We start from the raw sequence: 20,988 nt of genomic DNA on the forward strand, positions 1-20,988 counted from the left end.
TGCACTTAGTATGATGGATAACGAAAAGAAATTCAGTTATTCATTGAGTGAATGTACCAGACTGTAGATGTGCAAAAATAAATTTTTTTTCACGTAATAGTTTTCAAAACATCAGATGAAAAGTATTTCATATCAGCCAAAACGCCATTTCCCAGCACAGGCACCAGCATGTGGCGAGCAGTACAGCCTCAGCGTGGAATGTAAAGAGCTTATCTCTAGCAGCAAAAGGGTTAAATGGATTTTCAAAGCATCAAATACACTGGAATATTACAGAATGTAGTTGGGCATCAAGTCCAAGTATTAAATAAAACTGTAAGTTGTATAATGATTCAACAGCCGCATACTTGCATAATTACATATCACCAGTCAGTGGTTACAGGTTGCTTTTTAAAATTTTGTACACATTGCACACTCCACTTTTCATAAAGTGATATTGCAGAGATAATAACCTGAAAAATCACCTGTTCCAATGTCCAATATCACAAAGATACACCTAAAGGTGAGAGTATTAAAATCCTAATGGTATACTGCCGAAGCATTCGCACCAGAGTTTGAAGCACTCATGAAAGGCAGTGAAGTGGACTTAATGCTAGGTACAGAAAGCTGGTTGAAATCTGCAATTTACAGCAGTGAGATTTTTTTTTTTTTGGGGGGGGGGGGGGGGGGAGATTTAAGTGTGTATTGAAAGGATAGGCAAATGGGGAAATGGAGGTGGTGTAGTTGCCACAGTAGACAATAAACTCAAATCCACTAAGATAGAAATTGAAGCTACATGTGAGACTGTTTAGGCAAGACTCGGTATCAGAGGTGGGCATAAAATTATAGTTGGATACTTACATTGCCCACCAGACCCATCTCCTGATGTAACCGAAAACTTGAGAGAAAACCTCAGTTCGCTTGTATGTATGTTGCCCTACACTACTGTAATCATAGGTTGACTTTAATCACCCAACAATTAATTGGTAAAATTAAGTTTTGTTAGTGGGGGGGGGGGGGGGTGAGGGGGGGTGGGTGGGTGGGTGGGAGGGTGGTATGATAAGACAACCTGTGAAACTTCACTAAATGCCTTCTCTGAAAATTATCTAGAACATACATTAGGAACCCCACTCATGATGAAAATATATTGGATCTAATGGCAGCAAAGAAACCTGATCTATGTGAGGATGAGGATGTCCACATCGAAGCTGGTACCGATGACCATGATGCAGTTAGAGCAGCAATGATTACCAAAGAGTAAAGGACAATTAAAACAAGCATATAGGGAAACATTCCACGTGGGAAAAATATATTTAAAAACAAAGATGGTGTGACTTACCATACGAAAGCGCTGGCAGGTCGATAGAAACACAAACAGACACATACATACACACAAAATTGTAGCTTCGCAACCAATGGTTGCTTTGTCACGAAAGAGGGAAGGAGAGGGAAAGACGAAAGGATGTGGGTTTTAATGGGAGAGGGTAAGGAGTCATTCCAATCCCGGGAGCGGAAAGACTTACCTTAGGGGGAAAAAAGGACAGCTATATACTCGCACACACACACATATCCATCCGCACATACACAGACACAAGCAGACATTTGTAAAGGCAAAGAGTTTGGGCAGAGATGTCAGACGAGGCGGAAGTAAAGAGGCAAAGATGTTGTTGAAAGACAGGTGAGGTATGAGTGGCGGCAACTTGAAATTAGCGGAGGTTGAGGCCTGGCGGATAACGAGAAGAGAGGATATACTGAAGGGCAAGTTCCCATCTCCGGAGTTCTGACAGGTTGGTGTTAGTGGGAAGTATCCAGATAACCCGGACGGTGTAACACTGTGCCAAGATGTGCTGGCCGTGCACCAAGGCATGTTTAGCCACAGGGTGATCCTCATTACCAACAAACACTGTCTGCCTGTGTCCATTCATGCGAATGGACAGTTTGTTGCTGGTCATTCCCACATAGAAAGCTTCACAGTGTAGGCAGGTCAGCTGGTAAATCACGTGGGTGCTTTCATACGTGGCTCTGCCTTTGATCGTGTACACCTTCCCGGTTACAGGACTGGAGTAGGTGGTGGTGGGAGGGTGCATTGGACAGGTTTCACACCGGGGGCGGTTACAAGGGCACGAGCCAGAGGGTAAGGAAGGTGGTTTGGGGATTTCATAGGGATGAACTAAGAGGTTACGAAGGTTAGGTGGACGGCGGAAAGACACTCTTGGTGGAGTGGCGAGGGTTTCATGAAGGATGGATCTCATTTCAGGGCAGGATTTGAGGAAGTCGTATCCCTGCTGGAAAGCCACATTCAGAGTCTGATCCAGACCCGGAAAGTATCCTGTCACAAGTGGGGCACTTTTGTGGTTCTTCTGTGGGAGGTTCTGGGTTTGAGGGGATGAGGAAGTGGCTCTGGTTATTCGCTTCTGTACCAGGTCGGGAGGGTAGTTGCGGGATGTGAAAGCTGTTTTCAGGTTGTTGGTGTAATGGTTCAGGGATTCCGGATTGGAGCAGATTCGTTTGCCACGAAGACCTAGGCTGTAGGGAAGGGACCGTTTGATGTGGAATGGGTGGCAGCTGTCATAATGCAGGTACTGTTGCTTGTTGGTGGGTTTGATGTGGACGGACGTGTGAAGCTGGCCACTGGACAGATGGAGGTCAACGTCAAGGAAAGTGGCATGGGATTTGGAGTAGGACCAGGTGAATCTGATGAAACCAAAGGAGTTGAGGTTGGAGAGGAAATTCTGGAGTTCTTCTTCACTGTGAGTCCAGATCATGAAGATGTCATCAATAAATCTGTACCAAACTTCGGGTTGGCAGGCCTGGGTAACCAAGAAGAGTTCCTCTAAGCGACCCATGAATAGGTTGGCGTACGAGGGGGCCATCCTGGTACCCATGGCTGTTCCCTTTAATTGCTGGTATGTCTGGCCTTCAAAAGTGAGAAGTTGTGGGTCAGGATGAAACTGGCTAAGGTAATGAGGAAAGAGGTTTTAGGTAGGGTGGCAGGTGATCGGTGTGAAAGGAAGTGCTCCATCACAGCGAGGCCCTGGACGTGCGGAATATTTGTGTATAAGGAAGTGGCATCAATGGCTACAAGGATGGTTTCCGGGGGTAATAGATAGGGTAAGGATTCCAGGCGTTCGAGAAAGTGGTTGGTGTCTTTGATGAAGGATGGGAGACTGTATGTAATGGGTTGAAGGTGTTGATCTACGTAGGCAGAGATACGTTCTGTGGGGGCTTGGTAACCAGCTACAAAGGGGCGGCCGGGATGATTGGGTTTGTGAACTTTAGGAAGAAGGTAGAAGGTAGGGGTGCGGGGTGTCGGTGGGCTGCAACCCTTCTTTCCATCAGTCCCTATACCAGTTCCAAACTGAACAATCCATTGCCCTCACCCACCTAATCCTTCACCTACACATCAACTCAGCCAATGAACACACCCGTCAACTCCTATCCTTAATAAAAGTCCTCAATCTTTCCTCTCCTGCATCCACGCCGGCTGTTCAAAGCATCCTCCTACAGGCCAACCGCAAATTAGAACAGCATGCCACCCTCCACCTCAAAAAATTATCCAATCTCCTGGTTTCCCACCTCCGGAAAGGCAACTCACTCACCCTTAACAAGCTTTCCAGCAAACCTCATACTCCTCTCATTGCACACAAACCCAGTCTCTCCCATCTACTCAATCTCCCACTTCCAGCTCCACTCCCTCCAAAACCTCAAAATTCCAATCAACGCAATCTGGAACCACAACACCCCAATTCAGTAGTTAACCTTTCCTCCAAACCTCTCTCCCAATCCAAAACCTCTGTCCTATCCAAAGACCTCACCTTCAGCCCCACTCCCAGATTCAACCAAACAGCCCTCGTCAAAGATTTACTGTCCTACACTCGTACTCTCTGCTGGAAATATCACTTTGCCACGAAGAAAAATGATCCTAATCCTACTCCTAATGATCCAACTCCCCAAGACACTATCCAAATTGAACCCTGCCTGGAACAGTTCCGTCCTCCGTCACAGCAGGACCCACCTCCTCTTCCTCAAAATCACCCTCTCCAAACCTTCCAGGAATTTCTGACTTCCAGCCTTGCTTCTCAATCCTTCTTAAAAAACCTTAATACTACTTCCAACATCACCACTGCTGAAGCCCAAGCTATCCGTGATCTGAATGCTGACCGATCCATCGTCATTCTTCCGGCGGTCAAGGGTTCCACGACCGTGGTACTTGATCGTCGGGAGTATGTGGCTGAGGGACTGCGTCAGCTTTCAGACAACAACACATACAAAGTTTGCCAAGGTAATCCCATTCCTGATGTCCAGGCGGAGCTTCAAGGAATCCTCAGAACCTTAGGCCCCCTACAAAACCTTTCCCCTGACTCCATCAACCTCCTGACCCCACCGACACCCCGCACCCCTACCTTCTACCTTCTTCCTAAAGTTCACAAACCCAATCATCCCGGCCGCCCCATTGTAGCTGATTACCAAGCCCCCACAGAACGTATCTCTGCCTACGTAGATCAACACCTTCAACCCATTACATGCAGTCTCCCATCCTTCATCAAAGACACCAACCACTTTCTCGAACGCCTGGAATCCTTACCCTATCTATTACTCCCGGAAACCATCCTTGTAACCATTGATGCCACTTCCTTATACACAAATATTCCGTGCGTCCAGGGCCTCGCTGCGATGGAGCACTTCCTTTCACGCCGATCACCTGCCACCCTACCTAAAACCTCTTTCCTCATTACCTTAGCCAGTTTCATCCTGACCCACAACTTCTTCACTTTTAAAGGCCAGACATACCAACAATTAAAGGGAACAGCCATGGGTACCAAGATGGCCCCCTCGTACGCCAACCTATTCATGGGTCGCTTAGAGGAAGCCTTCTTGGTTACCCAGGCCTGCCAACCCAAAGTTTGGTACAGATTTATTGATGACATCTTCATGATCTGGACTCACAGTGAAGAAGAACTCCAGAATTTCCTCTCCAACCTCAACTCCTTTGGTTTCATCAGATTCACCTGGTCCTACTCCAAATCCCATGCCACTTTCCTTGACGTTGACCTCCATCTGTCCAGTGGCCAGCTTCACACGTCCGTCCACATCAAACCCACCAACAAGCAACAGTACCTGCATTATGACAGCTGCCACCCATTCCACATCAAACGGTCCCTTCCCTACAGCCTAGGTCTTCGTGGCAAACGAATCTGCTCCAATCCGGAATCCCTGAACCATTACACCAACAACCTGAAAACAGCTTTCACATCCCGCAACTACCCTCCCGACCTGGTACAGAAGCGAATAACCAGAGCCACTTCCTCATCCCCTCAAACCCAGAACCTCCCACAGAAGAACCACAAAAGTGCCCCACTTGTGACAGGATACTTTCCGGGACTGGATCAGACTCTGAATGTGGCTTTCCAGCAGGGATACGACTTCCTCAAATCCTGCCCTGAAATGAGATCCATCCTTCATGAAATCCTCCCCACTCCACCAAGAGTGTCTTTCCGCCATCCACCTAACCTTCGTAACCTCTTAGTTCATCCCTATGAAATCCCCAAACCACCTTCCTTACCCTCTGGCTCGTACCCTTGTAACCGCCCCCGGTGTGAAACCTGTCCAATGCACCCTCCCACCACCACCTACTCCAGTCCTGTAACCGGGAAGGTGTACACGATCAAAGGCAGAGCCACGTGTGAAAGCACCCACGTGATTTACCAGCTGACCTGCCTACACTGTGAAGCTTTCTATGTGGGAATGACCAGCAACAAACTGTCCATTCGCATGAATGGACACAGGTAGACAGTGTTTGTTGGTAATGAGGATCACCCTGTGGCTAAACATGCCTTGGTGCACGGCCAGCACATCTTGGCACAGTGTTACACCGTCCGGGTTATCTGGATACTTCCCACTAACACCAACCTGTCAGAACTCCGGAGATGGGAACTTGCCCTTCAGTATATCCTCTCTTCTCGTTATCCGCCAGGCCTCAACCTCCGCTAATTTCAAGTTGCCGCCACTCATACCTCACCTGTCTTTCAACAACATCTTTGTCTCTTTACTTCCGCCTCGACTGACATCTCTGCCCAAACTCTTTGCCTTTACAAATGTCTGCTTGTGTCTGTGTATGTGCGGATGGATATGTGTGTGTGTGCGCGAGTATATACCTCTCCTTTTTTCCCCCTAAGGTAAGTCTTTCCGCTCCCGGTATTGGAATGACTCCTTACCCTCTCCCTTAAAACCCACATCCTTTCGTCTTTCCCTCTCCTTCCCTCTTTCCTGATGAGGCAACAGTTTGTTGCGAAAGCTTGAATTTTATATGTATGTATGTGTCTGTTTGTGTTTCTATTGACCTGCCAGCGCTTTCGTACGGTAAGTCACATCATCTTTGTATATATATATATATATATATATAATAGAGGGAAACATTCCACGTAGGAAATATATATCTAAAAACAAAGATGATGTGACTTACCAAATGAAAGTGCTGGCAGGTCGACAGACACACAAACAAACACAAACATACACACAAAATTCAAGCTTTCGCAACAAACTGTTGCCTCATCAGGAAAGAGGGAAGGAGAGGGGAAGACGAAAGGAAGTGGTTTTAAAGGAGAGGGTAAGGAGTCATTCCAATCCCGGGAGCGGAAAGACTTACCTTAGGGGGAAAAAAGGACAGGTATACACTCGCACACACGCACATATCCATCCACACATACAGACACAAGCAGACATCAAACCATCATGTGTCTGTATGTGTGGATGGATATGTGCGTGTGTGCGAGTGTATACCTGTCCTTTTTTCCCCCTAAGGTAAGTCTTTCCGCTCCCGGGATTGGAATGATTCCTTACCCTCTCCTTTAAAACCACTTCCTTTCGTCTTCCCCTCTCCTTCCCTCTTTCCTGATGAGGCAACAGTTTGTTGCGAAAGCTTGAATTTTGTGTGTATGTTTGTGTTTGTTTGTGTGTCTGTCGACCTGCCAGCACTTTCATTTGGTAAGTCACATCATCTTTGTTTTTTATATATATATATATATATATATATATATATATATATATAATAGAGGGAAACATTCCACACAAGAAAAATGTATTTAAAAACAAAGATGATGTGACTCACCATACAAAAGTGCTGGCAGGTCGATAGAAACACAAACATACACACAAAATTCTAGCTTTCGCAACCAATGGTTGCTTCGTCAGGAAAGAGGGAAGGAGAGAGAAAGACGAAAGGACGTGGGTTTTAAGGGAGAGGGTAAGGAGTCATTCCAATCCCGGGAGCGGAAAGACTTACCTTAGGGGGAAAAAAGGACAGGTATACACCCGCGCACACACACACATATCCTCTCCTGGTGCTTTGGGATACTCTAATTCCTAGTACTTCTTTGGCAGAGTCCATGAGTCCTTCCCTCATTGTTATCCATTTGTCATTAACACTACCTCTTTGCCATTTTTCCATAAATCTGTTCTCCAAATCTGACGCCTTTCCTACCTCTTTGAGTCTTTCTATGTTTAGTCTTTCCTTTGCTTTACCTCTCCAGACTTTTTTCAACTTCACTTGTATTTCTCCCATTACTTAGGTTGTGGTCTCAATTTATATCCGCTCCTGAATGAGCTTTAGCATTCTTCAAACAGTTCCTAAATCTTTTTTGTTTCAGGATGTAGTCCAACTGATATCTTTCCCTATTCAAATATGATATCCATGTGTAACGTCTCCTTTTGTGGTGTTCAAATAATGTGTTACCTACTACTAATGAATTTTCTTTACAGAAACTAATTAGTTGTTCACCTCTCTCATTTTTTTTCCTAATCCAAATTTTCCTACTACATCTTCATCTCTTCCTTCACCCACCACTGCATTCCAGTCCCCCATGATATCGCTGGCATTTCTATTTTCTTTCTTGATGAGTTCTTGTATTTTCTCATAATATTCTTCCACTTCCTCATCTCTGTATTAATGCCAAATCTTTTGAACTACCCTTCAGTCGTATCATCGTCAGTCTTCCGTCAATATATCGTACCTTCGTTACCTTATTTTTCAACTTTTGCACTATCATATTCCTACTTTGTTTTCACCACTTTGGATTTCCCCTGAGTAAAAGAGCTTGTAATCTCCACTTTCTGTCTCCCCATTCTCTCCCCATCTTATTTCACAGAAACCGAGTGCATCTAATCTGTTCCTCTTCATCTCCTGTTTTTAATTCTATAGCTTTCCTGCTTACAGTAGTGGCCTCACATTCCATGTTCCAATCCTTATCTTTGCTCCTTTCACTGTCCCTTTCTTCCTTTCAAATACGTCTACTCTCAGTGTGTTCCCCTCCCAGAGTTCCGAATGAGGGGAAGTTTTAACTCTCGAATCTTTCACATGGAGAGACATACCATGTACTGCTTGGGAATGTAATGTGGTAGTTTCCCGTTACTTTCCACATAGGCAGTAGGATGCCTAGCCTAAAGTTAGCAGCTCATCGTGAGTCAGACGCAGTCTGTAGCCGCCCCTCTGGTGTTCAGCCACTACTTGTACTCTTTTTGTACCCAAAAAGAAAAGGTGCCTCTTCTGCCAGCTCCGCCGTGCAAAAGTCCATCTTCTCCGCCTTCGCTGCCATTGAGGTCTTTACCGTATACCTGGCAAGGGGCCCTCACGAGGTTCTATCACCTGGGCCAGGTGAACCAAGGTTTTTTAACGAGGTGTTACTCCTCCCCCTCCTCCTTTCTCAACCAGGCTTGGGACCAGCTATGGCGGAGTTCAGGACTAACAGAGGATATTGCATGTATACAGAGAAGGGCAGCACATATGGTCACAGGTTTGTTTAATCTGTGGGAGAAGGCCGCAGAGATACTAAAGGAATTGAACTGGAAGACTCTTGAAGAGAGATGTGAACTATCCTGAGAAAGTCTGTTGGCAAAGTTTCAAGAACCGGTTTTCAATAGTGACTCTAGGAATATACTACAGGCCCCTGTGTATCACTCCTTTGAGGATTGTGAGAATAAGATTAGAATAATTATTCACACACACGAATAATTATTCACACACACACACACACACACACACACACACACACACAAAGATGACTGATTTTAGAAGTTATTGACAGTGAAAATTAATAACCACTAGGTGCAGTACTACTAACTCTTTCCCTCTATTTTTCGAGAGGGGAAAGGGCAGGATTCCACATAGAATTTAAATTAAAAGATAAACTTCCATACCTGTTTACAAGGTCATTTGCTAATTTAATTTCAACTGCTTCCTTAATAACACTACCCCAACAGCTGGAGGAATATGCCAGAATCTCCATGTTGTTAAACTCCAAAGGATGATTAGTGCCAAGTATGTTCTTCTATTGGAGATTTTCTCGGCTGACAGAAGGTTTTAAATTCCCTTGCGCAACACTTTCTTGCTGTATTTTTACCTTGAAAATGAAAGGGTGTACTCTTCTCAAAATATTGATTGTTGTCAACGATGCCACCTGGCTACATTCCTGTAAGTTACTCGAAGATTGTATTTCATCTTAACATTTTCAGTAAACATAATGAAGAGTTCCGGGCCTATGAGATATAACTTTCTTAGCCATCAGTAGGAAACAACACTTTATTCATAATAATTTATCAGAGAAACTGAAATACTTCATTCTTAGATGTTTCTGTACAAAGAATGATGCTACATGGATATAAACGAAATGATGCCTGTTTCTATACATACAATATTTACTAAAGATTATGGAGAGGTCACAAAGAAATATCTCAGTTCCATCACTGATGAATTTCATGCAGATCTGAGCAGAATTCGTTGTTAGTTAAAAAAAAAAAAAAAAAAAAAAAAAAATGCTATGGACCAATGTGATTCAAGACGATGGGCATAGGACTTCTTGTCAGATAGATGCAGCCTTCAGCCCCCTGTACACCAAAGCAAACACGTGGGAATGCGCATTTGCAAGCAGTGCGGCAGTTGTTAGCAGTATGCAGGTGGTTCCATTGTCATGGTTAAGTTGATTAATTTGTATTCTGTGCAGCATTATAGAGAACAGAAACGTGCAACTTGGTTTATTTTGTATGGCGAGCACACTGTCGTCAGCGAAATTGTGAAGACACAGAAAAATGTGTTAAAGGATGAAGTGGTTTGGCTGTGACTAGTGATCTGCAGCTGGAACCATTGCTTGCTTTATTCCAAAACTTCACCTACATGTCTATAAATGATTTTTGCATGCTTCTAGCTGCAATTGAACAGAAGATTTCAAGGCAAGGTGCAAGTAATCAATAAACCTTAGCAACTGAAGAGAAGCTAGCTCTAATGCTGCGATTCTTAGCAACAGGCGGCAGTCTAGCCTCAAATATCTATTTTGAATATCAACCCCATCTCTTTCCAAACTTCCTGAAGTATGTAGCAGTATATGTAAAACACCTGTGGATTTTATTAACGTATACGTGAAGGACATACTATCAGTAAAACTACGTAATGTAATGTAAAAATAAAAGAAAGACCAGCATAATAGGCTATTTTATAACATGTATTTTACAGTTGTTGGATAAGAGATGCCATTGTTGGAGGAAAAGCAATTTTCATACTCTGTTTCTTCTGTATTTAAATTTTGAAAAGTAGTGGCCAAACCATGAAATTAACACAGATAACTTGAATTTAAGCCATGAGAATGATCAGGTCTTTCGCATATTTTTATTTTACATTAAACTACAGTGCCTGTTTGTATTTTTCTGTTAGGAAATACTGCAACAAATCAAAAGTAAACAAAAAAGAACAAAAATGAAACCAAGAAGACTGTGCACCACATTATCTATCAGTTATGCAGTATCTGTAGATGTGGTGGGGAAGAGGGATGTATTATGTCTCTAGAAAGGTCTTCTTAAGAAGAGCAGTTGAAATTGTCCATATCTGCCTGGAACAAGATTTCCTGCACTTAATGTTGTAGTATATCCTGGGTGTGGTAGCTGCAGTTTTTAATTTTTGATCAAACATACTCACCAAAGCTGTCACATGCTGATTTTGTTTCCTGTTTCCTGCTCTCTGTGGTGTTGTCACTTATACCTTTGATTATCTTTGGAGCAACAGACAATTCACTGTCTGGTTTATTATACCTTTTTTATCTCGTGTGGTGGCTCACTTACTTCCACTATCTCTTCCCCGTGTATCTCTTTTGATGCAGTTTGAGGCACAAATATGACACTACTTCATACTTCATCTTCCACCACTTCTGGAACTGATGCATCTTCCTTCACTTCCTCACCTGCTTGAATGGGTTCCTTAAAGAAAATATTTTCTTAACTTAACACGCCTCCAGTGACAGTTGACAAAGAAGAAAGAAATCTGATTTCAGGTACCTGGTGTCAAGGAACATCTGCAGATCTTTCTTGCCTCTGAGATCTGTGCCACATTGATAAAAAACCAAAGAAGTAAGAAATGATTTAGCACAATATTTTAAATCAGATAATGGAAGGCTTGAGTGGCGGGATAAATATTGTTAAGCTCAGTAAATACTCTGTTTGTACAGCTGTCATTAAACTAAATAAATGCAAAATACTGTCACTACATGTTTATGACTTGACTAATCTCAAAACATCTACTTTTCCTCACTTTGTATGTATCAAGGAGAAATGACAGTGATAGGAAAACAAACCACTTGGAATTACACTTTTCTGCTGCACCCATTCCCAATGTTGTATGCCCTTTTCGCCTAAAAGAAGATAGTAGGGAGTCCATTTTCTTCTTCACTTCCTCTGTTGGAATTGTTAGCGCTCTGGCAATTTCTTGTCAAGCATAATTTTTTTGGTAGATATTTTATGTTGTCCATCTCTAGGTTCCCACAGGCACCGTTGGGATCTGTGCTCTTGCAACAACTGAAGTATGTTGTCATCGAGCCACTGCCACTCCCATCACCAAAAAAATCACTTTCAGTACACAAAGTAATCAGTTTTTGAAAATGTAATATAATTGGATAGATATAAAATGTATTCACCAAGTGGCAGCAGTAGAAAACACACATAAAAGTTAAGGAAATGTGCAAGTTTTCAGAGCCATTGACTGCTATTGGCAGAAGGGTTTAAGGGGAAGGAAGAAGGGTGAAGAAAAAGGACTGGTGACTTTTAGGAAATGGGGAGAGCTCTGGAAAAGTCACCTAGAACCCTGGGTCAAACGAAGCTTATTGGCTAGGTTGAGAAAGAAAGAAAGATCGTTGGGAATTATATCAGTATTTTCTCCTGCTGCCACTTATGGAGTAGAGTTTTTTATCCATCCAATTATATTATACTTTTAGTGAACAACAACATATAGTGTGTGTTTGAAAAATACCATATTGCGGCAAACCGAATGCACTGTGTTTATCATACTGAAACTAGTGCTGAAACGGAGAGGTCACAAACTTCCTTTCATGCTTCGCTCCAAAACTGACTACCAGTAGATCACAAGTGAACACCTGTGAATGCGACCTGCGCACGTTCGAACACCATGCACGTTCTGTTTACACCAGAAAGAATTATCATTCACTGTTCTGCCTTCTCTGGTAAAGGATATCAGAATATACAGTACAGTGCAGTCAGTTTTACATGTATATTTAGATAAGAAAAGCTTCTGTTCCCAACAGATTTCATGCAATTTGACCAAAGCTCAAAATTCGGCTTGCTGAAAATATTCAACTAAAAAAATGTGAAAGCAGAATATGACATCACAGTAGTAGATGAAACTTCCTATATATTCCTATGAGTTGCAATCGGTTGTTTGGGTGTCCCACTGTGAACCAAAATGATAAAAGTGGTTCTAGGTGAAATATTTCTAAGAAAATGATTACTTGTTCCTTTGGTTATACTAGACATGTCACAACCATTGCTTAAGAGGATCAAAGAACCATTAATGCTCAATGGTATGCAGTAACATGTGTGCCACATATCAGGAGGCAAAACAGTTGAAAAGTCATGTCATTCTTGGTTGTGACTCTGCCGGCATTCATACAAAACATGAAACAGTTGATTATTCGATGCTGAAAAACATTGAACTCATAATGACATTGTAAGATTCACCTAGTTTATCTTCTAATGACCTCTGTTATGTCAAAGAAAACATGTATAGACAATGATTTTCATCCCTTCAAGAAGCTGTTGAATCCTACCAAAAGTATGCTTTTTAGGTATCCCCATCAGTGTGGAAAAATAATTCCAGGATTTTTTCAGACACATGCAAAAATGCACAAGTTTAAAAGTCATGTATTTTAAGAAAAAATAAAATGATTTCTACCAAAAACATTTCTTCCGTTGTTTTTGGAACAACTTACGGTCCCTTTATGCTCCCCATCTACAATTCAGCTCTCCCACTACGTGCTGAATGGTGATCTTTCCTTATTTACATAGTTTTTATTCCACCGAGATGCTCCAGTGTCACATTATGTACTGGTTTTGTGTGAGAGGATTTGCTTTGCACTTAGGTAAGGCACATATGATTTTGTCTTATAATGTGTTGTCAATAAATATAGTACACCAGCAGGAAACAGAACCCTGCATATGAAGTAGTATGTTACAAGAAACAGTAAATAACTTCCTGATATTGTAACATTTAACTCACTTGGAATCTGGTAAAAGTATCCCCCTCTACCTTCTTACATTTTTCATATTTTATGTTCGATACATGTACATAAGTATGCATCAAAATACTAATCAGAGGTTTATCTGTTATGCAATCCAGCTTTTTGGAATGTAGCTTGTAGTTTTCAACAAAAAAATGTGATAAATAGTGAGTGAACTTAGACTTCAATCTAGGCTGCAGACCAGTGTCTGTCAACAACATTTTTTTTGTATTTACTTTTGTTGGCTTCACCAACTCACAACAAATTATTGCTTCCCAGTGTAACGTAGAACTCGAGCTGATTTACAGATCAAACTCATCAGAATCAAAATTTTGAGCTGTGGGTATGTTTTGTGCAGGCAGTATGAATGTAAATCCTTTATTTACATTATGGGAGAGCCGGAACAATGATAAAGGGATCTGGTTATGATATCTAACTAAATGTAAAACCAATAACTACACATGTTTCAGTGTCAGTGTAACACATACTAATCAGTGTATGTATAATTAGAACATTATATTACTCTGTGAACAAGATCATTATTTATTCATTGTTCAGACAAATAATCAAAACCACACAGCATAAATCTTTCAACTAGCCAAGAACTGATTGTAATCCTCTTTGATACCATATAACCATTGGAAAATACTTATAGAGGAAAACTAACCTATGAAATACATCTTCTGAGTAGAACTATATACCAAAAAATCGTAAAATTGTGTACATGAAACTGTAATGAAGTAATATTTTCTATATTTTGAAGTAGCTGTGAGAGCAAGTGACTGTTTAATGATTACTGGCACATGCAATCCAAAAACATTATTTAACTGGATAGATAAAAAATCTACTCACCAAGTGGCAAGAGAACACACACATAAAAGACTGTTGTGATTGGCATGCTTTCAGAGCCAGTGGCTCCTTCTTCAGGCAGAAGGGTTGAAGGGGAAGGAAGAAGGGTGAAGAAAAAGGACTGGAGACATCTAGGAAAAGGGATAGATTTTGGGAATGTCACCCAGACTGCATCGGATGAGATTTGAAAACTGGAGTGCTTAAAGGTGGAAGACAAGGTAATATGCAGGACAGATATTACTACTAAAATACCGTGCACGAGTTAATAAGAGTGAGAAGCTAAGTGCATTGTACATAACAGAGGTGGGAGGGATGGTGAAAGGGATGGTGAAAAATAGACGGAAAAGATAATGAAAGATGTAGGAAATTAAAACGGAGTGAAGCAAAGAGTAGTTGCAGTGAAGCAAAGAGTAGTTGCAGTGAAGCAAAGAGTAGTTGCAGTGAAGCAAAGAGTAGTTGCAGTGAAGCAAAGAGTAGTTGCAGTGAAGCAAAGAGTAGTTGCAGTGAAGCAAAGAGTAGTTGCAGTGAAGCAAAGAGTAGTTGCAGTGAAGCAAAGAGTAGTTGCAGTGAAGCAAAGAGTAGTTGCAGTGAAGAAAATCTGAGACGGAAGAAATTAACATAAATTAAGGCCAGTTGGGTGGTGAGAACCAAGGACATGTTGTAGTGCTAATTCCCACCTGCTGAGTTCTGAGAAACAGTCATCTCGGGGAAGAATCCAGATGGCGCGTCTGGTGAAACAGGTGCCGAGGTCAGAAATGTCATGTTGTAGAGCATGCTCTGCAACAGGATATTGTGAGTTGCCTATACCCATTCCTCCTAATTGATAATTTGCTGGTAATCATGCTGATGTAGGAGGCTGAACAGTGTTAATAACTGGTATATTACGTGTCGTTTCGCAGGTGGCTCTCCATTTCAAAGTGTATGTTCTGCCAGTTACAGTGTTATCACAGGTGGTGGTTGGAGGGCACATAGGGCAAGTCTTGCAGCGGTGTCGGTCACAGGGGGTAGGAGCCATATAGAGTAGGGAGATAGGTGCAGAGGGAGCATAGGGTCTGAGATTGAGAGGGTGATGGAAAGCTGTTCTAACTAACTCTCAGACAGACTGGATCTCATTTTATATTCAGCATCCAAACAAATATGTTTGTTTCAGATGCCAAGGCTGCATGGAAGGGAACATTAGACATGGAAGGGATGGCAGCTGTCAAAATTGTTTGTTGGTAGGTTTAATGTGGATAGAAGTGTGCAGCTGGCCTTTGGTAAGGACAAGATCAATGTCAAGGAAGGTGGCATTGGATTCAGAGTAGGACCATGTGAAACTTAATTGGGAGAAGGTATTCAGAGATTCCAGGAATTGTAGCAGGTCAGCCTCACCATGAGTCAATATGGCAAAGATGTCATCAATGTATCCAAACCAAACCAGGGCCTGAAGACTTATGGATCCCAGGAAAACCCCTTCCAAGCAACCCATGAAAAGGTTGGCATAGGAAGGAGCCATCCTGGTTCTCATGGCCATGCCCATGATTTGTTTGTATGTCTGCCCCCTCAAAACTGAAGCAGTTGTTAGTAAGTATAAAGCTGCTTAAGGTGAGTAGGAAGGATGTCATAGGTTTGGAATCAGATGATTGCTGACTGAGGAAATGTCCAGCAGCAGACAGACCATTTACAGGGGGGGGATGTTGGTATAGAGGGAGGTGGCATCAATGGTGACAAGCAAGTTGTGTGTTGGGAGTTGGACAGGCATGGATTTAAGACACTCTAGGAAATGGTTGGTGTCTTTGATGTAGGAGGGGAGTTTTTGTATTATGGGTTTCAGGTTTTGATCAACTAAGGCAGATATACGTTCAGTGGGTGCTTTGAAGGCAGCAACTATAGGAAGGTGGTGGTGTGTGGTTTGGGTGGGGTAAGAAGTTCTATGGATTGAGGTGTTAGTCATTGTGAGGGGTCTGATGTTTTGAGGAGGGATGGCAGGTCAGTTTGAATCACAGGGATGGGATCTTGATGGTAGATGCTGTATGTAGAGGTGTCAGACAGCTGGTGTAGACCTTCAGTAACGTACTCCTTTCGGTCAAGTACTACAGTGCTAGATCCTTTGTCTGCTGGGAGGATAATGATGGAGTCATCAGCTTTTAGGGAACGTAGGGCCTGGAGTTCTGCAGAGGACAGGTTAGGTCATGTTATAGGGACCTGAGGAAGGGTTGTGAGACAATGCTGGATGTGAGGAATTCTTGGAAGGCTTGTAAGGGATGATGTTGAGGTAATGGTGGTGGGTCAAGTTGGGCTCATGGTCTGAGCTGTTAAAGATGGGTCAATGCCAGGTTTGCTGCTGGAAAGGTTTTAGGGTTGGGTTGCGAAGTGAAATTTCTGATGGATATTACATGTGAAGGAAAGGAGGCCCTTCACCAAAGTAGCATGATCAAAAGCAGGTTTAGGGTTGAAAGTGTGGCCCTTAGGTAATACAGATAATTCAGGCGGGAGGAGTGCTTTAGATGAGGGGTTTTCCGTCTGTTTTTCACTGCCCCCTACCACCTGTACTACATACAATGCACTTAGCTTCTCACTCTTATTAACTCGTGTACAATGTTTTAGTAGTAATCTTTGTCTTTCATATTACCATGTCTTCCACCTTTAAGTTCTCAGGTTTTCAAATCTCGTCTGATGCAGTCCCCAACAATCAGTCTTTCCTTCTCATCCTGTATGGTAAGTCTCCCTGACCCGCAGTTCTGGGTGACTTTCCCAAAATCTACCCCTCTTCCTAGACGTCTCCAGTCCTTTTCCTTCTCCCTTCCCTTTCAACCCTTCTGTCTGAAGAAGGAGCCACCCAATCACAACAGTCTTTTATGTTTATGTTCTGCCGCTTCTTGGTGAGTAGATTTTTTATGTATCCAGTTAAATAATTTTATCAATAATTGATTGCAATCCAAAAACAGCACAATAAATTTATTCACATTCTCTTCCATTTTCTAATTCTGCTTATTAGTATGTAAAATGTTTGCTGAGGAACTTGTTTGTGTGTAGAGAATGAATGGGTCCCTGTGTCACCGAAGGCTGCAGATGTTGCTGGTCCCAACATCCCCGACGAGAAGTCGCACAGTGGTCAGACAGCTAAGGGTGAAGTGTCTCCCAGCCAGAACTGTCCATCTGAGGTACACATTCTGATGCTATATTTCACTTGTTTCTTACTATAATAATTTTGATGAGTATTAGTATTTCTGCACCCGGGACATTTTTAGTTGTAATGTTTTTGTATATTGGCCTAATCCTGCTGTTCTGTTCACTATTACTCTACAACTACCGTATTTACTTGAATCTAAGCCGCACTCGAATCTAAGCCGCACCTGAAAAACGAGACTCGAAATCAAGGAAAAAAATTTTTCCCGAATCTAAGCCGCATCTCAAATTTGAGACTCGAAATTCAAGGGGGGAGAAAAGTTTTAGGCCGCACCACCAAATCGAAACAAAGTTGGTCCATTGTAATATGAGACACAATTTAGGTCGAATGAATGATGACACAGCTACAGTAGTTTGGTTCGAGTCGTAAGCTTAGCAGTGAAGCTTCACCAGGTAGCCATTGCTATGCGTCAGTCGCTCCGTCCGTATTTATACGGGTACCCTTCCTTTTTCACGTGCTTCGTCTGGTTTGAATTGATTGCTTATTTTTCGTTGATCTGATAAGTGTCGTTCTCTTTGTTATAGGTGTTTACGTCACTCTAAGCTGAAAATGCATTACTGTACTGTGTCCTGCATTGTTTGTCGCATTCTAATAATGTGTGTTTACGACTTGGCGCCGCTTGCGGCATGGCTTGCTTTTGTACACGCTACTGCCGCTTACAATTAAAAAACAAGAGAGAAGAATCGTCTCATTAGCGAAACAATGGCAAGAGGCTGCTATTTGTTGTTACATACACTGCTGCTTTCTTCGAAAATCATCAACAAGAACCAAATAATAGACTGCGTATGATAGAAGATGTTCTGAACGAGAGTTTAGCGAAAATTTTTCTCCGTTTGAAAATCTTTGCAGATGCCTCTTTAGTACATTACATTCTGCACAGAAATTAGAGTCATCTTAGATTTAAAAATCTAGTCAATTGCCTTGCTTCATTTCTGATTGTACTACTATTAGGCATAAGAATAGTATGAATATAAACATGACATGATATGATATGATATGTATATTCTTCCGCGTTTGCTGTTGTCTCACTCTAGTTTCGTAGTTTATTAGGCAGACAGGATTTAGATGAGATAGCAGCAAACACGAAACAATACATGGCAAAATGTTTATATTCGTATTATTCTTATGGTGAAAAGAATACTGCATGTGATTCACAATACATAAAAGTTCCTATTAGCAACCATCTCTTCTCACAGGTAGGAAAAAATTCAGAACGTAGAGTTGACCATATTGACAAACATCCCAAACAGTCTTGCCAGTCGGATTTTCGTAGTACATTGAAATGCTGCTACATTCGAAATGAACAATACGGAATTTGTATTTACTTCGTTGGATAATGTATGAAAATGTAGTGATCGAAACTCAGGGCGGAGAAAAAAGCTCATCTTCCACATTTTTTTTTTTTTTTTAATTTATTTACTGACACAGAGGTTTTGGCGCCAGTATTTATCTTTGTGCCTGCAAAGCATGCCTGTGTAGCGCTACATATATTCGACGGCAGAACTTTGTTTTGGCGGCACCTACCAACATTTTTCAGAACTTCCGCCTACTTTGCACTCGATTCTAAGCCGCAGGCGGTTTTTTGGATTACAAAATCAGGAAAAAAAAGTGCGGCTTAGATTCGAGTAAATACGGTATACTGTTCAGGTCAGTATGACCCAACTTTAAAATACTTGAAAAAACTTCTATGAACACTCATTTTTGTACACTTGTTGACATTGTTATGTAGCAGTATGTTGTTGAAAATAATAATGATAATAATAATAATAATAGATAGAACAATATTCAAGAAATTTCTTTTTTTAATGTTCACGTAGGGTAAATTCGAAACAGTGTACAGTTTTGAATAAGGTGTCCTTCTTTTGATACTTCTTATCACTTTATTGACTGTGATGTGTACAAAGTCATAAGTATGGAACAACAGTTCTCAAAACAGGTAATTATTTTTGAACATATTAACATTTGTTTTTTAACTTTTATTCTTACCCATTGCTATTTGGACAGAAATAGGTGACTTGCGTTTTGCAAGCATGTAAAATGTTTATTACATTTTCTGCAGAATATGTTTGTTTAATCGTCACTACTGTCTGGACATAACTTAGTGTCTGCTTGATGAGTAAGTTTTCTTATTATTACTGATTATGGCATGCCTGCCACACATTCTGGATTTTAGAAGCTTGCCTTGCTATTCTCAGAGAATCTTCTGTTTTTGGGAAATGGTTAATGCAACCTGTTCTGCTACCAGTGACTTTGCAAGTTCATCCAAGAGTATACTGCCCCTCAATATTTTTCATCCTATTATTTCATTTTGAAGCACTGTACAAAGTATTACTTCAAATGAACTTTTTATGTCACACATTCTGCTGGTTGCATACCTGGTAACTTCTGGGGCACTCTTGGCAGTCAAAGTCGATAAGGAGCCATGTTGTGCTGGTGGGTGTAACTGCTGTTCTATAATTTTTTTTAAAAAAAAGGTTTTTATCAGAACACTTTCTTTCATGTACGTTACTGACATGATCTTCAAACTTGGAAAAGTGTTCCTTCATCTATTTAGGAATTTACTAATTATTCCAGCGCAACATCAGTCAGTGATCTAATTGTCGCGATGTCCCCTTAAAGATTGAAATAATCGAGAAGTTCCAAGTGATTCTTGGAAAAAGCAAGAAAGCGAGAAACAAACTCATTGTTGTAAATGCAGAGGCTTTGTTTCTTGTTCACAGTACGTTTAAACAACAAAAATCATTATTACTGTAAAATATAACAGAAAACTAAAAAAAATTGACATTAGAGTAATAATATTTGTGTCAGGTCCTTATGACCTGAACTTTACATATGTCCATATTAATGTACACTTAAAATATTTTAAGTATTTTTGTACACACATTGCTTATGCATTTTCAGACAAATTCACAAAATTTTGTAAAATTGTCTTAGTATTTAAATAATCAGAAACAAAATTTGTAATAATCTTGGTTCATATAAATCCAAACAGATCAGCAGGATTAAATTTAGAAAGTAGACCAACATGCATAAAATAACATTCAAATGCTTTCTGTTTTCCGGCTTAGAAATTTGTTGCAGACAGTGTTTAAAGTTATTGTATCGAGTGTAATAACTGCAAGTAATAGTAATAAGTTTGTACACTGAGCAAGCTAAAAGAGAGAGAGAGAGAGAGAGAGAGAGAGAGAGAGAGAGAGAGAGAGAGGGAGAGGGAGATTGATTTTGAAAAGGAATTAAATTTGAGGGAATAGAAATAAAAAGATGACATTTGCTGTTGTAGATGACAAAGGACTTGAAAGAGCAATTGAACGGAACAGATAGTGTCTTCAAAAGATGTTATAAGACTAACATCAGTACAATTAAAAGGAGATTAGTGGAATATAATCGTATCAAATCAGATGATGCTGAGGAAATTAGATTAGAAAATGACACACTCAAAAGGAGCAG

General features: G+C 41.3%; 1 protein-coding gene across 5 annotated transcripts in view; it reads left to right on the top strand.

Moving 5' to 3' along the window:
* The window catches only part of LOC124612387 (serine/arginine repetitive matrix protein 2-like), a 350,835-nt gene that overhangs the window by 120,921 nt on the left and 208,926 nt on the right, over positions 1 to 20,988 (top strand). For all 5 annotated transcript variants that reach the window (XR_006979538.1, XR_006979539.1, XR_006979537.1 and 2 more), the window contains one exon: positions 17,388 to 17,515. Coding sequence is in view for 2 of the 5 variants with exons in the window: in XM_047140563.1 (XP_046996519.1) it covers positions 17,388 to 17,515 (128 nt within the window). In the remaining 3 variants the exon portion in view is untranslated. The remainder of the gene's footprint in view (positions 1 to 17,387; positions 17,516 to 20,988) is intronic.

Source organism: Schistocerca americana, chromosome 4 (assembly GCF_021461395.2).
Source record: "Schistocerca americana isolate TAMUIC-IGC-003095 chromosome 4, iqSchAmer2.1, whole genome shotgun sequence".
NCBI classification, from domain to species: domain Eukaryota; kingdom Metazoa; phylum Arthropoda; class Insecta; order Orthoptera; family Acrididae; genus Schistocerca; species Schistocerca americana.